Source organism: Mauremys mutica, chromosome 9 (genome assembly GCF_020497125.1).
Source record: "Mauremys mutica isolate MM-2020 ecotype Southern chromosome 9, ASM2049712v1, whole genome shotgun sequence".
Lineage (NCBI taxonomy): Eukaryota > Metazoa > Chordata > Testudines > Geoemydidae > Mauremys > Mauremys mutica.
Genome location: NC_059080.1, coordinates 40,812,273 through 40,827,883, shown reverse-complemented (window position 1 = coordinate 40,827,883; position 15,611 = coordinate 40,812,273). Strand labels below are relative to the sequence as shown.

At 52.3% G+C, this 15,611-nt stretch overlaps 1 protein-coding gene across 2 annotated transcripts in view; it reads right to left on the bottom strand.

The window, feature by feature from the left end:
- Nucleotides 1-12,530, bottom strand: part of KLF8 (Kruppel like factor 8) — an 88,173-nt gene extending 75,643 nt beyond the window's left edge. Inside the window, exon 1 of one of the 2 annotated variants that reach the window (XM_045029605.1) lies at nt 11,692-12,530. In XM_045029605.1, coding sequence (XP_044885540.1) covers nt 11,692-11,718 — 27 coding nt within the window. In that variant the 5' untranslated portion in view covers nt 11,719-12,530. Of the gene's footprint in view, nt 1-2,384; nt 2,436-11,691 lie in introns of those variants that run through there. The other variant, XM_045029604.1, reaches the window with a different exon arrangement.
- Nucleotides 12,531-15,611: the final 3,081 nt, after the last annotated feature.

Below are 15,611 nucleotides of genomic sequence, written 5' to 3'. Positions count from 1 at the left end.
GCTAATCCCTGGCTGCGAGGAGAGGGCGGGAGCACGGGGCCCAGGCAGGTCCTCTCCTGGGGACGGTTTCTTTTGGCTCCAGAGCCTCAGAAAATCTGCCCTTTTTTTGGTCCCAAAAAGACAGCTGGGGAGGAGGTGGAGGGGAGAGAGCAGCCCGGGCTCAGCACTGACAGCTGTGGAGGGGGTGGGGAGGATGGCACAGCGGACACAGACCCAGGGCTGGCAGGATAAGCAGCGGCTCACTAGCGTCTGCCTGACAGACCCCAAGGCCTAACCTAGAGTGGCTGCAGAAGCAGGGCCTGGGGTTGAGTGGGAAACAACCACAGCACAAGGGAGAGGGGAAGCCCCCAGTTCATACCCATCTCTGGGGCGGTAAGGAGCAGGAGGCTCAGCCCACTTGGCCCAATCAGATCAGAGCAACTGCCCCCCCCCCCCGCCTCTGACCACAGGAAGGGGCAGCCTCCAGCCCACCATGTGTCAAATCCCTCTCTGAGCCAGCAGCATGTGCCCTAAAGCACAAGGGCTGGGAAGAGGCCAGGTTGAAGTGGGCGGAGCCCTAGCGAGAGGTCCTCAGTGAAGAGCCCAGGAGACTGTACATCAGGGGTTCTCTAACTGGGGGTTGGGACCCCTCAGGGGATCGCGAGGTGATTACATGGGGGTCACGAGCTGTCAACCTCCACCTCAAACCCTGCTTTGCCTCCAGCATTTATAATGGTGTTAAATATATTAAAAAGTGTTTTTAATTTATAAGGGGGGGGTCACACTCAGAGGCTTGCTATGTGAAAAGGGTCACCAGTAAAAAAGTTTGAGCGCCCCTGCCGTACACCATCATACAGCACGGCTGGCAGGATACACGTCCCCAGGCGAGACCCAGCTCCTTGGCCCTTCTGCCAAGACAGCCAGCAAGGGGTTAACCACAAGGCAGACACCTCTTCACAGCAGACTGGGCAGAGGCCACCAAATCCATCCCCATGTCCCCAGTCACAGCAACTTGATGGGCTCAGGCTGGCACAACCTAAACTTGGACAACCCTCTGTCCCTTTTCTAATCCCCTGTGTCCTTCGCTTCTAGGTTGAACAACCCCAGAAACCCTGCTGAGGCCACTACGTTTGGCTGGGATCTCACGCCAACATGGGTGGATTTTGGTGATGGCCCGAACTACAAGGCTGGGATCTAGGGGACACACACACACACACCCCTCTGCTCAAAGGGTCAGATCCTCTGAGATTCTGGCCCCAATATTCCACAGAGGCAACGAACCCAGCTGGATTGGTACACCCAGCCCTGCCCCAGAGTGGCACTGGGAGCTCTAGCACCCCCTGCTGGCCAGCAGGAAGCACCTCTTCACCCCATGCCAAAGCTCCTGCAGCACGAAGTGCTTTGTTTTAAAGGGGCGGGCAGGGTGGCAAGAGCCAGAGCACAGTGAAGCAGCCTCCCCACTGGGGTTCCCCTTTGCCAAGGACATCTGCAAGCCCCATGGGGGCCTGCTGCAAGTTCTCAATGTCAAACAGGCTGCGTACGCCTATAAACAGCTCAGGCAGAGGCTGGCAAAGGCCCTGGAGTAGCCCGCTGCAGACAGGCCCACAGACAGTCATGGGTGTGCAGCATAGGAATCATGTACACTTGGTACCGGGGACAGAGTTTGGCCTCCTTTCAGGGAGGCGTCACAGGGTTGGGACATTAATCACTGTTATTTACTCGTGTCTCAGACACACCTAGATGCTCCCAGCTAAGATCAGGGCCCCATTGTGCAGAACACTGTACCTGCTCACAGCGTAAGACATCCCCATCCCATAGAGCTTACAGTCCATACAGACAGGACATGGGAGGAGAAACCGAGGCACAGAGAGGTGACGTTACTTGCCTAAAGTCACCCAGCAGGCAGAGCTGGGATAAGAACCCATGTCTCCCGAATCTCCGCCATATCCTCTAGTCCAGGGGGTCTCAAGCTGGGGGTCAGGATCTCTGAGGCGGTTGCGAGGTTATTACATGGGGGGGTCATGAGCTGTCAGCCTCCACCCCAAACCCCACTTTGCCTCCAGCATTTATAAGTGTCAAATATATTAAAAAGTGCTTTTAATTCATAAGGGGCAGGGGGGTCGCACTCAGAGGCTTCCTGTGTGAAAGGGGTCACCAGTACAAAAGTTTGAGAACCATTGCCCTAGCCACTGGGCCACACCAGCTCTTGATTCAGGGAGGAAAATTTGCTTAGGAAAGCAAATATTTCATGCTACTTCCATTGCTTCCTGCATCTGACCTGGCTGCAAGAGCTGCTGTCTTGAGAGCAGAAGCATTTCCAAGCCCAGCAGCACTGACGAACTCTGTGGGACCCTCTCACCTAGTGGGTTTGGCAGTTAGCAGGCCTGGTTCTGCCAAGTACTCACTCTGCAGCCTGGGAGAAGTTTCTTCCCCTCGTTGTGCCTCGGTTTCCTCATCTGTAACACAGGGATAGTTATGTTTTGGAACGTGCTTTGTGATCCCGAAATGAAGGTGGGTAAAGTTCATGAACAGAGAAGTTCATGGAGTTTATTTATCCCCCCCTCCTAGGTTTGAACTGGGTTCAGTCTGGGTGTGAAGCGATGAGGCAGAGGGGCGGGGGGGGGGGGAAGGGATATTTGGAATCCAACCAATCCACCCCACCTTTCCCCATTCTGGAGCCAGGTGGCCTTTGCGCAGTGCCTCAGTACAGAGGGCATGGACACAGTCATGCTGTCCAGTGCTGGACAGTTACCAAGTCCTGTGGGTTTCATTTGATGGCAGGAGGAAAAATACGCCAGGCCAAGCCTGGGGTTAACGCTCACCTCTCTGCAAAGCACCTTCCCATGAGCATTCCCGCTTCCAGCCACTCAGGGGGAAGAGACCGTTCTGCCCAGGAACATCCACCTATGCCTCAGGCACAGACAGAGCAGAGGTTACCCAGTCATCTTTGAATGTGACAGCTTGTCCATGTCCTGCACAGCAAGGCCTTGCTGAGACTAAGGTTTGGGAGGCATTATATGTGTTTACCTGACCAACACATGTGTTAAAAGGCACACTGCCTTGTCTACACATGTTGGCTAACACCTTCCCAATCCTAGCCTAAAGCAGGTTTTCGCTGCACATGTAATCCAGCTGATCCACAGCCAGGTTAGCCCAGTGTGGTGCAAGCCCCTCCACAGCAAAGGCTCACCCACCTACCACGTCCTCCCTGTTCCTGCACTCGCCCACGTGAGTCATGGCCCATGGTGCTCTGTGCTGAGACACTCCAGGATTCTTTCCCAGGCAATTGTGGGAGACTTTGTCCATCCTCCGGGGAGAACTGTACCAGCACCCAAGTGATTTTTGCCTGTGTCCTCACTGCAAAGAGGGCAGAGTCCAGCCCAAGTTAAACTGAAGCCAGGTTCTATCCCCCAGCTGGGTCAGCAAACTGGGGCTTAAAGCACCGCCACACTCAGGTCAGAGGTTTTCTATGTGGACTGTAGTGGAGGGAAAGGGTTTGAACTAAAATCCAGGTAAGAGTCCAGGTTAACTATGTAATGAAGACATCCCTAAGAGACCAACCAGCACCTTTGCTGAAGCTTGAGCTCAACCTAATTGTTTTGTGGAGTGCCAGCCCATTGGAGAGTGGGGATGGTGGGCTGAGACCAACTGTCCTGCAGAGCGATGTCCTACAGCCACAGCTCAGGGACAGAGCAGCAGCGGCAAGGCAGGCTACCGGCCAACGCGCCTTGATTAGAGCTGGGGCCGGCTTTGCCACGGAACATTGACAAAGAAATGGGAAGGTTTTCATTTCATTCAGGGGATTTTCCAACTAATCAAAATGTTCACAACATGTCTAAGTTTCCCTTTCAGTTTGGGGCCTGTCTTCCCCTCCCCCAGAGGAAAACCCCCCATGCTGCTAAGAATGAATAAGAGGGCAATCCAGCAGTAACATCCCCAAAAGCCACTCTGCTCTCCAGGACCCCAAGAGCTTCTTCTCACATCTAAGGAGACAGAATATCTCCAGCAGGACCCGCCAACTCCTTCATCTGATTTGCCTTCAAATGGTTTCGCCTCCCTAACCTGAGCATTCTGCATTACAGTGTTGGTACTACCTAGTTTTTTGGGGGAAGGGACTGTCTTTTGTTCCATGTCCATGACTGGGGCTCCTAGGCACTACAGAAAACCAAAATAAATAATATTAGTCTAGTAAACCCAACCAACATCAGTGCCTCATTGTGCTAAGTGTTGTACAAACCTAGTGACAGGCAGTCCCTGCCTCAAAAAGCCGACACTCCAGATGCTCAGATGCTACAGTGATGAACGCAGTATAAGAACCTATACAGAACAGAATCTAAGACGACAAGGCAGAACGGGAGAAAGGGATACAACCACAAGCAGAAGATGGGGACCCGAGGCACAACAAGATTAAGTGATTTACCCAAGGTCACACCGGATCTGTGTATTTATATACCAGCCTGTCTCCAAAACAGAAGATTTTTAAAAAGGAGGCACCATTTTGAGGTGACAGAGCAAAAAAGCATATGCAACCACTGCTGGGTTCCAGCAAACTAACGGCCAGGACTCAGGTCCTGCAGACACGACTGACGCAAAGGGATTGTGGAGTTCAGCTACATTTGACTCCATTTAAAATAAAATGGGAGCATGAACCAGCTAGGAATGGCTGAAAGGGGCAGGGAATCCCCAAGAATGAGACAGGGCAGCACAGAGAGAAAAGCCAGCCACAGAGCACCATTCCCCTCTGGATACCTCTGGCAAAGCCAAGGTGCTCGCTTCACTCCAACCCCAGTCAGCACACACTGGGCCCTACGGACACACACTGGTATGTCTCAACAAGAGCCCTTTTGTTGAGGGGCAGAGGCTAATTCCATTCAGCTCCCTTTAAAAAAAAAAAAAAAGACCCAGAGCAAACAGGGCAGCAGGCTTAGAGCAGAGATCGGATTTCCCAGGACGGCATGTTCTGTGTTACTCTGCATGCCAGCAAGGGATCCCGGGGTCGTGAACTCCAGCCCACTCCGAGGGACACACTGCGGGGAGCCAGAGGGCAGGGTCCAAGGTGGGCTGCTCCAGCCGGTGACGAGCAATGCTGCAAAGAGAATCGGGGCTCATGTGGGGAGCCCGATGGGTAGAGGGGAGGGAAGGAGCAACAAGCTTAGAAGAAACAGCTGGAAATCTCTGTGTCTCCCATGGAGGCTGCACTGGCCAAGATCAGCCGTCATTGGCCAATGACAGTCACGTAAAACATAGCATCACATGGGTCAGACCCAGCTTCCTGTTTGTTCACTTTGGCCATGGCCTGGGACCCATGCCAGATTGTTCCCTCCAGGAGGAGGTAGTTTGGATTTGGCCTGCACCAGGGAGTTTCACACCTGTTTTAAACCTGCATAAGCCACACCAGAGCAAGACCTATATATCACCAATGCAGTGTTTCCACTAAGGGTTTGACCTGCAACAAAAATCCATAGCACAGGCAAGCCTTAAGTGACCCAAGCTTAAGGCATGGCATGCAGAGACTCCCAGGAGCCACAGGTTCTAGTCCCCACAAGGTCAGTTCAGCTCTTAGTCCTTCTGAAACCTGTATGCACATTACACAAGTGAGACCTCAAAAAGCTTGGGATGCCCTGAACAGGAGGCCAGCACATTCAAGATCAACAGCTGTGTAAGTGTATTTGCCCCCAGGCCTTTGGCCACACATTTTCCGCTGCCAAAATATTTACACATTTCCAGTGTGCCCATCCCCATGGCGCTTGGGCACCAGACTCCATCCCAGAAGTGGCTGCACTACAGTGAGGTACAAAGCAATTCTCAGACATAATGAGCATGAAATGCTTTAGGAGGAAGTGGCTACATTTCTAGTGCCATGGTACGTAGCAGGTATAGCTCAACATCCACAGACTGCAAAGGAGCCATGCAGAGAAGAGGTTAAAAAAAATGCAAGCTCAGGATCTCAGTTCCTAAAGCCTACAGAGGCTGGGCGTGTCCCAGAAGGCATACCTCAGAGGAAGAATTATAGCCCAGATGTTGTAGCAAACATTAGCTCCAGTTCATGCAGCCACAGATCCAGATGGCTAGGAGGTACCTGCCTTGGGAGTAGCAGCCAGCAGTTCAGCAAAGGTTCTCATACCAGCTTCCCTCTCCTGCCTACAGGAGGCTAGGCAAGACTGCATCTAGCAATCTAATTCTTAAACAAGTAGCTCAGCCTTGAGAGTGGTCCCATTTGGGACGATCTCCTTCATTTAAATCCATTCAAGCCAGTGACGACTTCCACGTGCATTTACACTCACCAGGAATGAATCCATAGATATGGTGCTACGGGCACAAGGTTTTTCAAAAGGTTTATCTGTTGCAAACCTGTGCCAGTTTTACAATGCAGCCCCTGGCAGCACAGATCAAGATGGAGCATTGCTTGTTGGAACGTGTAGTCTCCAGGGCTTGCAACGCTATTGAAGAGACCCGGGAAAATTGGGCTTATGCCCTTGTTTTGCTTCTTTAGAACGGAGAAGGGTAGATATTAGACAGTCAGGTCTTGTCTAACCCAGAAAGCCTCTGTGATAGAGGAGTACAAAACCAGTCCCATCACATGAATCCACAAAGTGAAAGTTGAGCAACAGAGAGGAAGAGACAGCAATGTTTAAATCTCTGGATTATTTTTTTTTTAAACTACCTGTTTAACTCCAATGCCTAACGCACATGTGGAAGAAAAGATTCAGCTGCTCTGAACTCAAAATAGATATCTCCAAGCAACCCACGAGTCCTCCAGAAAAACTAAGAATCTAGATTTGACAGTCTCAATATTCCAAACATTTTAAAAACACACACACACACACACAATTCAGAGTGACTGCACCTGTGTCCCCCCTCCACGGTACCTTGAGGGCACCCACTCTAGCTTCCTGGCCCCTCAGGCATCACCTCTCTTAGGCAGAGAAGTATGTCTCTCCCCTCCTGACTGGGGTTTTTCCAGGTTGCACAGTTCCCTGCCTAAACTGTGTTATTCCCAGCAAGCCAAACTGCCTAATCAGGCCAGTGTCCGCACTTTGCTTTCTCTGCAGAGGCTATGAACAGTGTAATTGCCCTCGGTTATGTGCTACTCCACAGCTCTTTCTAACCGAGCATGTTTATTCTTAAGGTGAAAGCATTACAGAGACAATGTATTAAAAACAGTAAAAACCTACACGCATGTTAATCATCCCCAACTCTAACACGGGTCCTTCAAACCCCACCAAGGAGTTTTCCCTGTGGTTACAAGATCAGAATGGTTTTAGCCCAGAACTAGCACCCCCATGAATCTTTCCTTCATACAGTTTTGGCCTCCGATCTTCAGATTCCAGGGCCAGGCAGTGGACCCCTCCTCAGGAAGTAGCTTCAAAAGGTTGGGCATTTGCCTAACAAGAGGTGAAAATTCACATTCGCTTCCCCTCCCACTAGAGATTCCCAGGCAAACCACTTGACACTGTCCAAAAGTCCATTCTTGTCTGGCCCATAGCTCAGTATAGTCCCTTGAAGTTCCAAACAATTCCCAGGGCTCACATCCCATCTGCCGCCTCAAGAGGTTACATACAATCCCAGTCCACATTCATACATCAACTTTGTATTTAATATACTGGACTTCACAGATACTTTAATTTAATTCAGTAAGGTTTTTCAAGGACATTTCGCTCTCTGTCACAGTACCTTTTAGGACTTCTTCAGAGAGATTAAAAAAAGGCACCCAATCGATCTTTGAAGAAAACCTCTGAAAAACCAAGGGAGCTGGAATTGGCTCTATTTCTATTAACTGAGAGGCTTTCCTTGGGTTTCTGTCACTGGGGGAAATGACTGGGCAGCCCTGCTAAATGAGACCCATTACTTGTATCTGAGCAGCACCCAACTGCCCCCCAGCCACTGTACAGACAGAGTGAGTGACAGTTTTGCCCCAAAAGCACAGAGAGGGAAGGTGACTTGCCCAAGGTCACACCGCAGGTCAGTGGCTGATCTGGGAATAGAACCCAGGTCAAGTTCTAGTCCACTGTCCCAACCACTAGACCATACTATCTCCCGAATGAGCGCTTTCACAGAGAGAAACATTGGCCAGGTAAATAAAATCTGGCACTCATTTGAAGCCTAACCTAGCTCCTCAAAACACCAACTGAAAAGCCTCAGCTCTGCCCTGTTTGCCAATGGCATTCCGGGAATTAGAATCAAATTCCTATGGAGGGGATTTCATTAAGCAAGCCACATCCTCTTGCAACCACGCTTCACAACGCTTAGAAGTCAGAGAGCAAGACTGAGTCTCTGCAGCTGACAGTGAAGACTAACAAATGCATATTTAGAGAGTGGGATTCAGAATGCAGGAGGCCAGTACCAACCAACCAGACTAGGGGAAACACGTCCACCGCAGCATAGCAGCTGGAAGGATGCTTGACAGTCACGGTGGGGGAAACAGACAAGTTAAAACATGGAAGGCTTAGAGTAGAAAAAGAATGGATAAGACACCTGACCAGATTGGCATGACCAAGGAAAGGAGGACGGTTAAAACCAACAGAGGTTACAGGAGACTGTGCCACTGGGAAACGTCCAGGCAGATAACACAACTGGAGAGCAGTTCATCTGTGACCATCCTAGCACAGCTCCACTGACAGTAGCAACTGTGGGAAACTAGTATAGACCAGCCACCTCCTTGCTACCACCACAGCACCTATCACTGCCTAGAGCAGATTTGTCAAGGATTGGAGAAAACCAGGGCAATGACAACCTCACATGAGTGTGAAAGGCAAGTAACTGAGGGGAGGGGATCAGCAGAGGTTTCACAACCTTGTTTTTTGTTGACTCCCATTACACTTCTATGCCCAATTAACATTCTAGAGAAAGAAAGTATTTGTGAAAGATTAAACATCCACTATCTGTTCAATGAAGATGGAATAGAGCCCATCTCTGAGATCTCCCAACAAGTCCTCCAGCAAACCCAGGGAAGCTGTACGGGCAAAAATAAAATGAACAGGATTTAAAAACACATACAGCTTGCTGACCTCCTCCTTCCATCAAAAAAGCTGCAAACAAAAAAAGGCACGAGCCCAATATTTTCTTTCATAATCTTTTACAAGTCACCTTTTAATTAACCCAACAAATACAGCGCTATACACCAAGAGCCAACTATGCACAGAAATGTACCTGTTCCAGTCAAACCAGGGAATCTGGGTCACTGAAACCAACTCTGGTAACGCCCATTCTAAACCCTAGTAGCAAGTCCCTCATTCAGATCCCAGGATGCTACAGTGGAATGTATTCAGAGGTGTATATGTGAATTACAAAGGGTGGGATGACAGGTGTGACTGGGCTAGGACGACTGGTGCAAGCAAGACACACGTCCATAATTATCACAAAAGACGTCATCAAGTATCCGACATGCTGGCAAGCAGGCTCAGCAGTCCAGATTCCAGTTTTGTGCTCTCCAGCAATTAAGACTGCTCTGGATATAGATTTCTTTGGTTCCTGTTTACACTAGTTCCACCTGTCCCTAACTGGGAGTTGAAGCACTGTGGACCAAAAGGACTGCAGAAGTCGGAGTCCCTGTGCAACCCGAGGCAAATCACAATCTCTCTGTGCCTACTTATACAGTTGTGGTGAAGCACCCAGACCCAAATAGTACCAAGAGGTGATCCTCAGCACCCCCTGAAGTGTTACCATCCACAGGGACCTGAGGCACATGGAGACTGACTTGCTCAAGGTCAAACAGAGAGTCTGAGGCAGAGCTGAGAATGGACCTGAGATCTCCTGAATCCCAGTGCAGGGCTCTACTCCTCTGTGAAATGGAGATAATGATACTTGCCCATGAGATCATAAAGGCTGCATCAGGAGTTTAGACTTCTCTTTCAACACGCTGTTGATCACTGGTGTTCCATCCCAGTTCTATCTTCAGATGCAAGAGTCGAGAACAGGCACCATGCTCTTCTTCTAAGGAGGAAGGCTTCCCACCTCTGATCCCATTCAAATCTTCTGTGTACAAACTCCCTCTCCCCACCCAGGTGATGGAAGAATTCCAAGAAGTTAACCCTAAAACTAAAGTTTCAGCACTGTCTATAATGTGCTTACACATCACCTTCATCATCTAATACTCTAATTAAATTAAGTTGCCCAATCAGCCCCCTGGCAATGAGGTAAAGATTATCCCTATTTTATGGATAGAGAAATTGTGGTACAGAGAGGATATGTGACTTGCTCCTAGCTCTCAGTCCAGCCACTGGACCACACTTCTAATTAAAAAGGTCTGAACTCATGTTGACTCCCAACTTTAGAACTATACAACATTGCAAGTCCTGGCACACACACAGCTGTATGAGTCTCCAGTTTTCTGAACACATTCCAGGATTTGGAACAAAGACTGTAAACCAATGGTTTCCAAAAGTGACCAGTGATTTTGGAAGCCCAGCTGAAAGGGGACTGATTTTCAGAGGGCAGGTGGCTCAGCATTTTTCAAGAGTCAAGTTGGTGACACAAAAACCACTAGTCACTTTTGAAAATCTGGACCTAAGCTCTTCAGAACATGGACCAGCCACTGATTGGCAGAATGTAGACATAAAAGGTTCTCTACGAATATGTCTCAGTAGTTTTCCCACCAGTGTTTAGCCAAGAGAGACGTGCCTAGAGTCCACATTTATTCACATATGTACGTCAGTTTTTCCCCCCTCCATCTTTCAACTGACATCCTTTAAATTGCTATCCCCAGGGCAGGCCTCAATTCAGAGGATGCAGAGATCCGGCTCTCTGAAAGATATACCATTGAGATGCACCTGTTCCATATGCACCACTCTCCCTCACCTCAGCTTGGCTCCATCTCCAAGACCAGGGCACCTGGCTTTGCCAGCATCACTGCCACACTCTGCAACGACTCAGCCTGAATGCTAACTCGTGCAATAGCCATCTACACCAAGAGGGCACGTGGCAGCCACCCTGTGCTCCTGAAATTCTGTGCCCAGACACCCTAGCCTGCCTGACTCATGCCCCCAGGGTGCCAGGCCAGGCCACTGCCCAGATCAATAAGCAACCCACACACGCTTTACTGCACTGCACTCCAAAAGCAAACAAGAGACAGACACATAGGTGCCTAGCTGTCACTGCTGCACACTCAGGAAGCAGTTAAACCACGCGACGCACGGTTAATCTGTCTCCTAAATCTGCAGCTCAGACGGTGGGAGGGCAGGGAACGTGGCAGGGCGCACTCCCCACTTCACAGTGAACCTCAGCTCACCCCTGGGGCAGAGGGAGACTCTGCCGTGCAGGGCAGGCACAGCAATGTCACTGACTGCAAGGCAAGATCTCACTCCGCACCAGCGGAGCTTCCACTCCCTCTCCCCTGCTTCTGGAATGACTTTCCAACCAGCGCAACCTACGGTACTTCTCCCTCCTTTCCTTCCAAGCGGTGCACTGCCCCTTTAAGAGGCCAGGCAAGATGGAGCCCTTGACTTGTCCACTGCATTAAAAAAAAATCCCCAAAGCAAACCCCCTTCGCAGCGCCCCGATCTGCAGGGCTGAGAGCGCGGGACAGTAGAGGCTCCCGTGCCCTGGCTGGGTGTGCACAGCCCTCCCCCGCTCCCCAGGGGACACTGAGGCTTGCAAGCAGCCCCCGCTCCCGCTGATCTGCAAGAAAGAGGCTGTTTCCTAAGGTGGATCCTCCCCCTCCACCCTGTGACCACATGGGGGGGGGGGACCACAGACAAAATGAAAGGGACTTACTTTCTCTTTCTGCTCCTCGGAGTGCATCTCCTCCTGCTCCCCCTGGGCGTGCTCCGGGGGGGTCCTCCCTCTGCCTCCCCCTGGGCTCGGGCAGGCACGGGGCGAGCTCTGGGTGCTTAGCTGTGCTGGAGGGAGGGGAGGGTGGAGTAGGTGGGTGGGGGAGGGCTCTGGGCTTCTTGGAAAGGCTCTGCTCCCACTCAACCTTCCTCCTCTTCCCCCTCTCCTCTTCCTCGCCTTGTGTTTGCTGATGGCAGGGGCGGGGGTGGGGGGGCAATGTTGTTTTTTTCCCCCTCTCTCTCTTTTCGTTTTCACCAGCTGCCTGTCCCTGACCCCACCCAGCGGCTCCACCCCATCCACTGCTACATGCCCTGTCAATCACCAGCCCCTTTAAAGCTGCAATGCACAACTTGGGCTCCCCCCTGGGTTTATTTGGCCGCCCCCACGGCCAGTGCCCAGCGCTGTCCGCATAGGCTGCAGGACCCTCCCGAGGCGGGTGGAAGGAGCCCCCCACCCCTTCCCCTGATCGCCTCTGTAGGGGGTGATTCCTTGGGGTGGGGGAGCTGCATAGATGGAGCTGCTACTCCCTCCCTGACTCCACCTACCTCCTGTGCACAAGTCGGACTGAGCGGCTCGGCAACACCCTAGCAGCTAGTTCTCCTTGCTCGGCCCCTTTCAGTTTCATCGGGCTGGTGAACGCGGCTCCCACTGAATTTGGGGGGCGAGTGGGTCCCCAAGGCTACACCGTCCTGCTCCCCCCACGCCCACTTCTGAGCCCAGAGACTTTCCACCGCTGAGCCTAGATCAGGACAATGAACTCTGCTCCCACGCCCTTTGGGGAACTGGGTGTCCAAGGACAGCCCCCCCCTCCCCCGGGGTCGTTAACAGAGCGCACTTCTCGGGGGGGGGGGGGCATGTGCGACAGAGCAGAAGCCAGGGCTGGGTGTGGGAGGAGCAGGAAGCTGGTCTGTGCCCAGCTCAGGGGTGGTGTCTGCGAACTCCGGGGGGTGGGGGCGTTGTTTTCCAGCCCTTTAGCTCCATCTGCTTCTCCTGCGTTCGAACAGCCCGGCTGCTCGCTCACACCTTGCTAGCTTGGGAGCTGCTCTCTGCAGAGCGGCTGGATGGCAGCGATTCCCCATGGCTCCCCCCAGCCCGGTGGGTTGGTGCGGTATGGCCCATGCAACCTTGTGCCCTCACGCTAGCTAAATTGCCTAGATCAGATGGGTTTTTACCCCCCCTGCAAAAATTGCTTTGCCTCCCCTGAGTGCTCTTGTGCCCTTATATATGCTACTGTTCTTGACCAAGCTAGACATATATGGTCTTTTATTAGTCTTTCCGCTGGAGCAGACAGTTCAACCGAGACATCCTGGCAGATGATTCACTTGCCATCAGATCTGCAGAGGAATGATAGGGACAGTTGCTCCAAGCACTTCTATCTATCTCCCATATGAAGGACAGAGGGAATTAATGCCCGGTGGGCTAAAAGCTGGGCTTCTAGTTAAAGCTGTACTAAGACTGAGGCTTCTCGTGCAGCTCTTTGATTTCCATGGTAGCCCCTTTCAGCAGAGGGCACTTTGCAGGTGTTCCAGAAGGGGTATCTCTTTCACCTGCCTCGGGGGTGCATCCTGGTGGCTATTTAAAAGCAAGCTCCATGCAAAACCATGCTGTCAGGCAGGAGACAACCGAGCCCCTGAAACGGCAGGTGGCACTTGACTCAAGTGGCATGTAACTGCCAAAACTGGAATCCATCCAGCACACAATGGAGGATCTGGGTGCTAATTGCCCAGGGATCATTATTAGCCACTGAGGACACCTCAATTCTATATCTCAGAAAGATGGCAGCAGCACCACCCCCGTGACATCATTAGCCAGATATTGGCATCATCCTCATAGTATCTGAGCCATGCACAGTCAATGGATTTGATCCTCCCAAGCCCCCTTGGAGGTGGATTACCTCCTTTCACAGATGGGAGCTGAACCACAGAAAGGGGAAGGCCAGCACCCTTGAGACTCCTAACTTCTAGGATCTGGGCTGGAATGACTTAGTCATAGTGAGATGATGGCAGAGCCAGGACTAGAGCCCAGGATTCCTGGATCCCAGTCTAGGGCTCTGGCCAGGAGACTAGTGCACACTGTCTCCTCCTGAGGGACAGTGGTTTAGGGAACTGCCTGGTAAGGGGTAATAGACCAGGGGAGTTTCCCTCAGAAGTCTCCCATCTAGCCGAGAGGAGGGCTTACCCCAGCCCAGCAGGTATGACAACATGCCTTTGAGGCAGGGCCGGTGCAACCATTTAGGCAACCTAGGCGGTCGCCTAGGGCGCTGGGATTTGGGGGGTGCCATTTTCTTCGGCAGCAATCGCGGCGGCCGAATCTTCGGCCACCTCGGTCGCTGCCGGCATTTAGGCAGAGGGAGCTGGGGCAGGGGAGCGCGTGGAGGGCCGCCTGCAGCAAGTAAGGGGGGGCGGGGTGGCACACAAGGGAATTCCCTGCCCCAGCTCACCCCTGCCCCGCCTCCTCCCCGAGCACGCTGTGGCTGCTTCACTTCTCCTGCCTCCCAGGCTTGCGGCACCTAAGCTGATTGGCGCCGCAAGCCTGGGAGGTGGGAGAAGTGAAGCAGCGATGGGGTGCTCGTGCACGGAGAAGGGGTGAGCTGGGGTGGGGATGCCTCAGGGCGGAGGGTGTGGGGTGGGGAGCTGCCGCAAGAGGGACGCCTCAGGGCACAGAGGGGGAGCTGTCGCAGGGGGGCACCTCAGGGCGGGGGCGCAGGGGTGAGAGGGCGCAAGGTGGAAGTTTCGCCTAGGGCACGAAACATCCTTGCACTGGCCCTGCTTTGAGGTAGAACATACAGCAGTGGTTCTTAAACTTTTGTACTGGTGACCCCTTTAACATAGCAATCCTCTGCGTGTGACCCCCCCTTATAAATTCAAAACACTTTTTTATATATTTTATCTATTTTTATATATTAATACCATTATAAATGCTAGAAGCAAAGCAGGGTTTGGGGTGGAGGCTGACAGCTCGTGACCCCCCATGTAATAACCTTGCGACCCTCAGTTTGAGAACCCCTGACATACAGGGAAGCCCACCCAGATCAGATGAGACAGGTCCTCTTGGGGCATGGCATTGCCTTTCGACAAAGGGTAAGTGGGGAGCACTTATTTCTATCTTGGATGGGATAGTCCTTCCTCCGCATGGCCACCCCTGCAAGTTATCCGGTGACCTCTCCACACCTCCCTTTGGATCTGGCCCCTCCATCATCCATCACTCCTAATGTCACAGGTTCCCAGGGCTCTGAAGGCTGCTCTCCTTCCCCAGCCAGCTGGCTTGTCTGCATGGACAGATAGCTGGCAATAGCTCTGAGGAGGAGGCTGCCCACAGGAAGTGGTAGGAGAGGGGACCCATCTGTCCCTATTGCTCTGTGACCACCTCTGTCCTTTTGAGGAGGTGTCCAGGGATGAAACTGCAGGGCTCAGGAATGTCCGACTGGTCCACAGCCCCTGCTTCCTGCCCACCTCCCCTGACCCATGGGTGTCTGGATACTAGGTGGAAAGGTGGAGTGTTCTCTCTCTGTCTCATTGGTGTCTGGATCCTGGGTAAACAGGTACAGGCTCAGCTGGGTTGCTTCCCCTGTCCTCCTGGCATCTGGCTCCTGAGTAGAGGGGGGAAGGTGTTCTCACCCTGTCCCACTGGGGCAACAGATGTGGCTGCTGACAGTGCAGTATCTGGCTCCTGGGGCTGGGAGGGGAAGCTGGCCTCACCCCTGGGAACAGTTCTTTCTCATGGCTGGGAGGGGACGCAGCTGGGGCCCTTAAGCCCCTGGGTGGGGTGGGGGGGCTCATTGTTGCCATGGATACATTTCTCAAGTCACATTTCATTACAAAGGGTGTTTCCAGCATCTGAAACTCGCACTAAGAGAAGCCGGG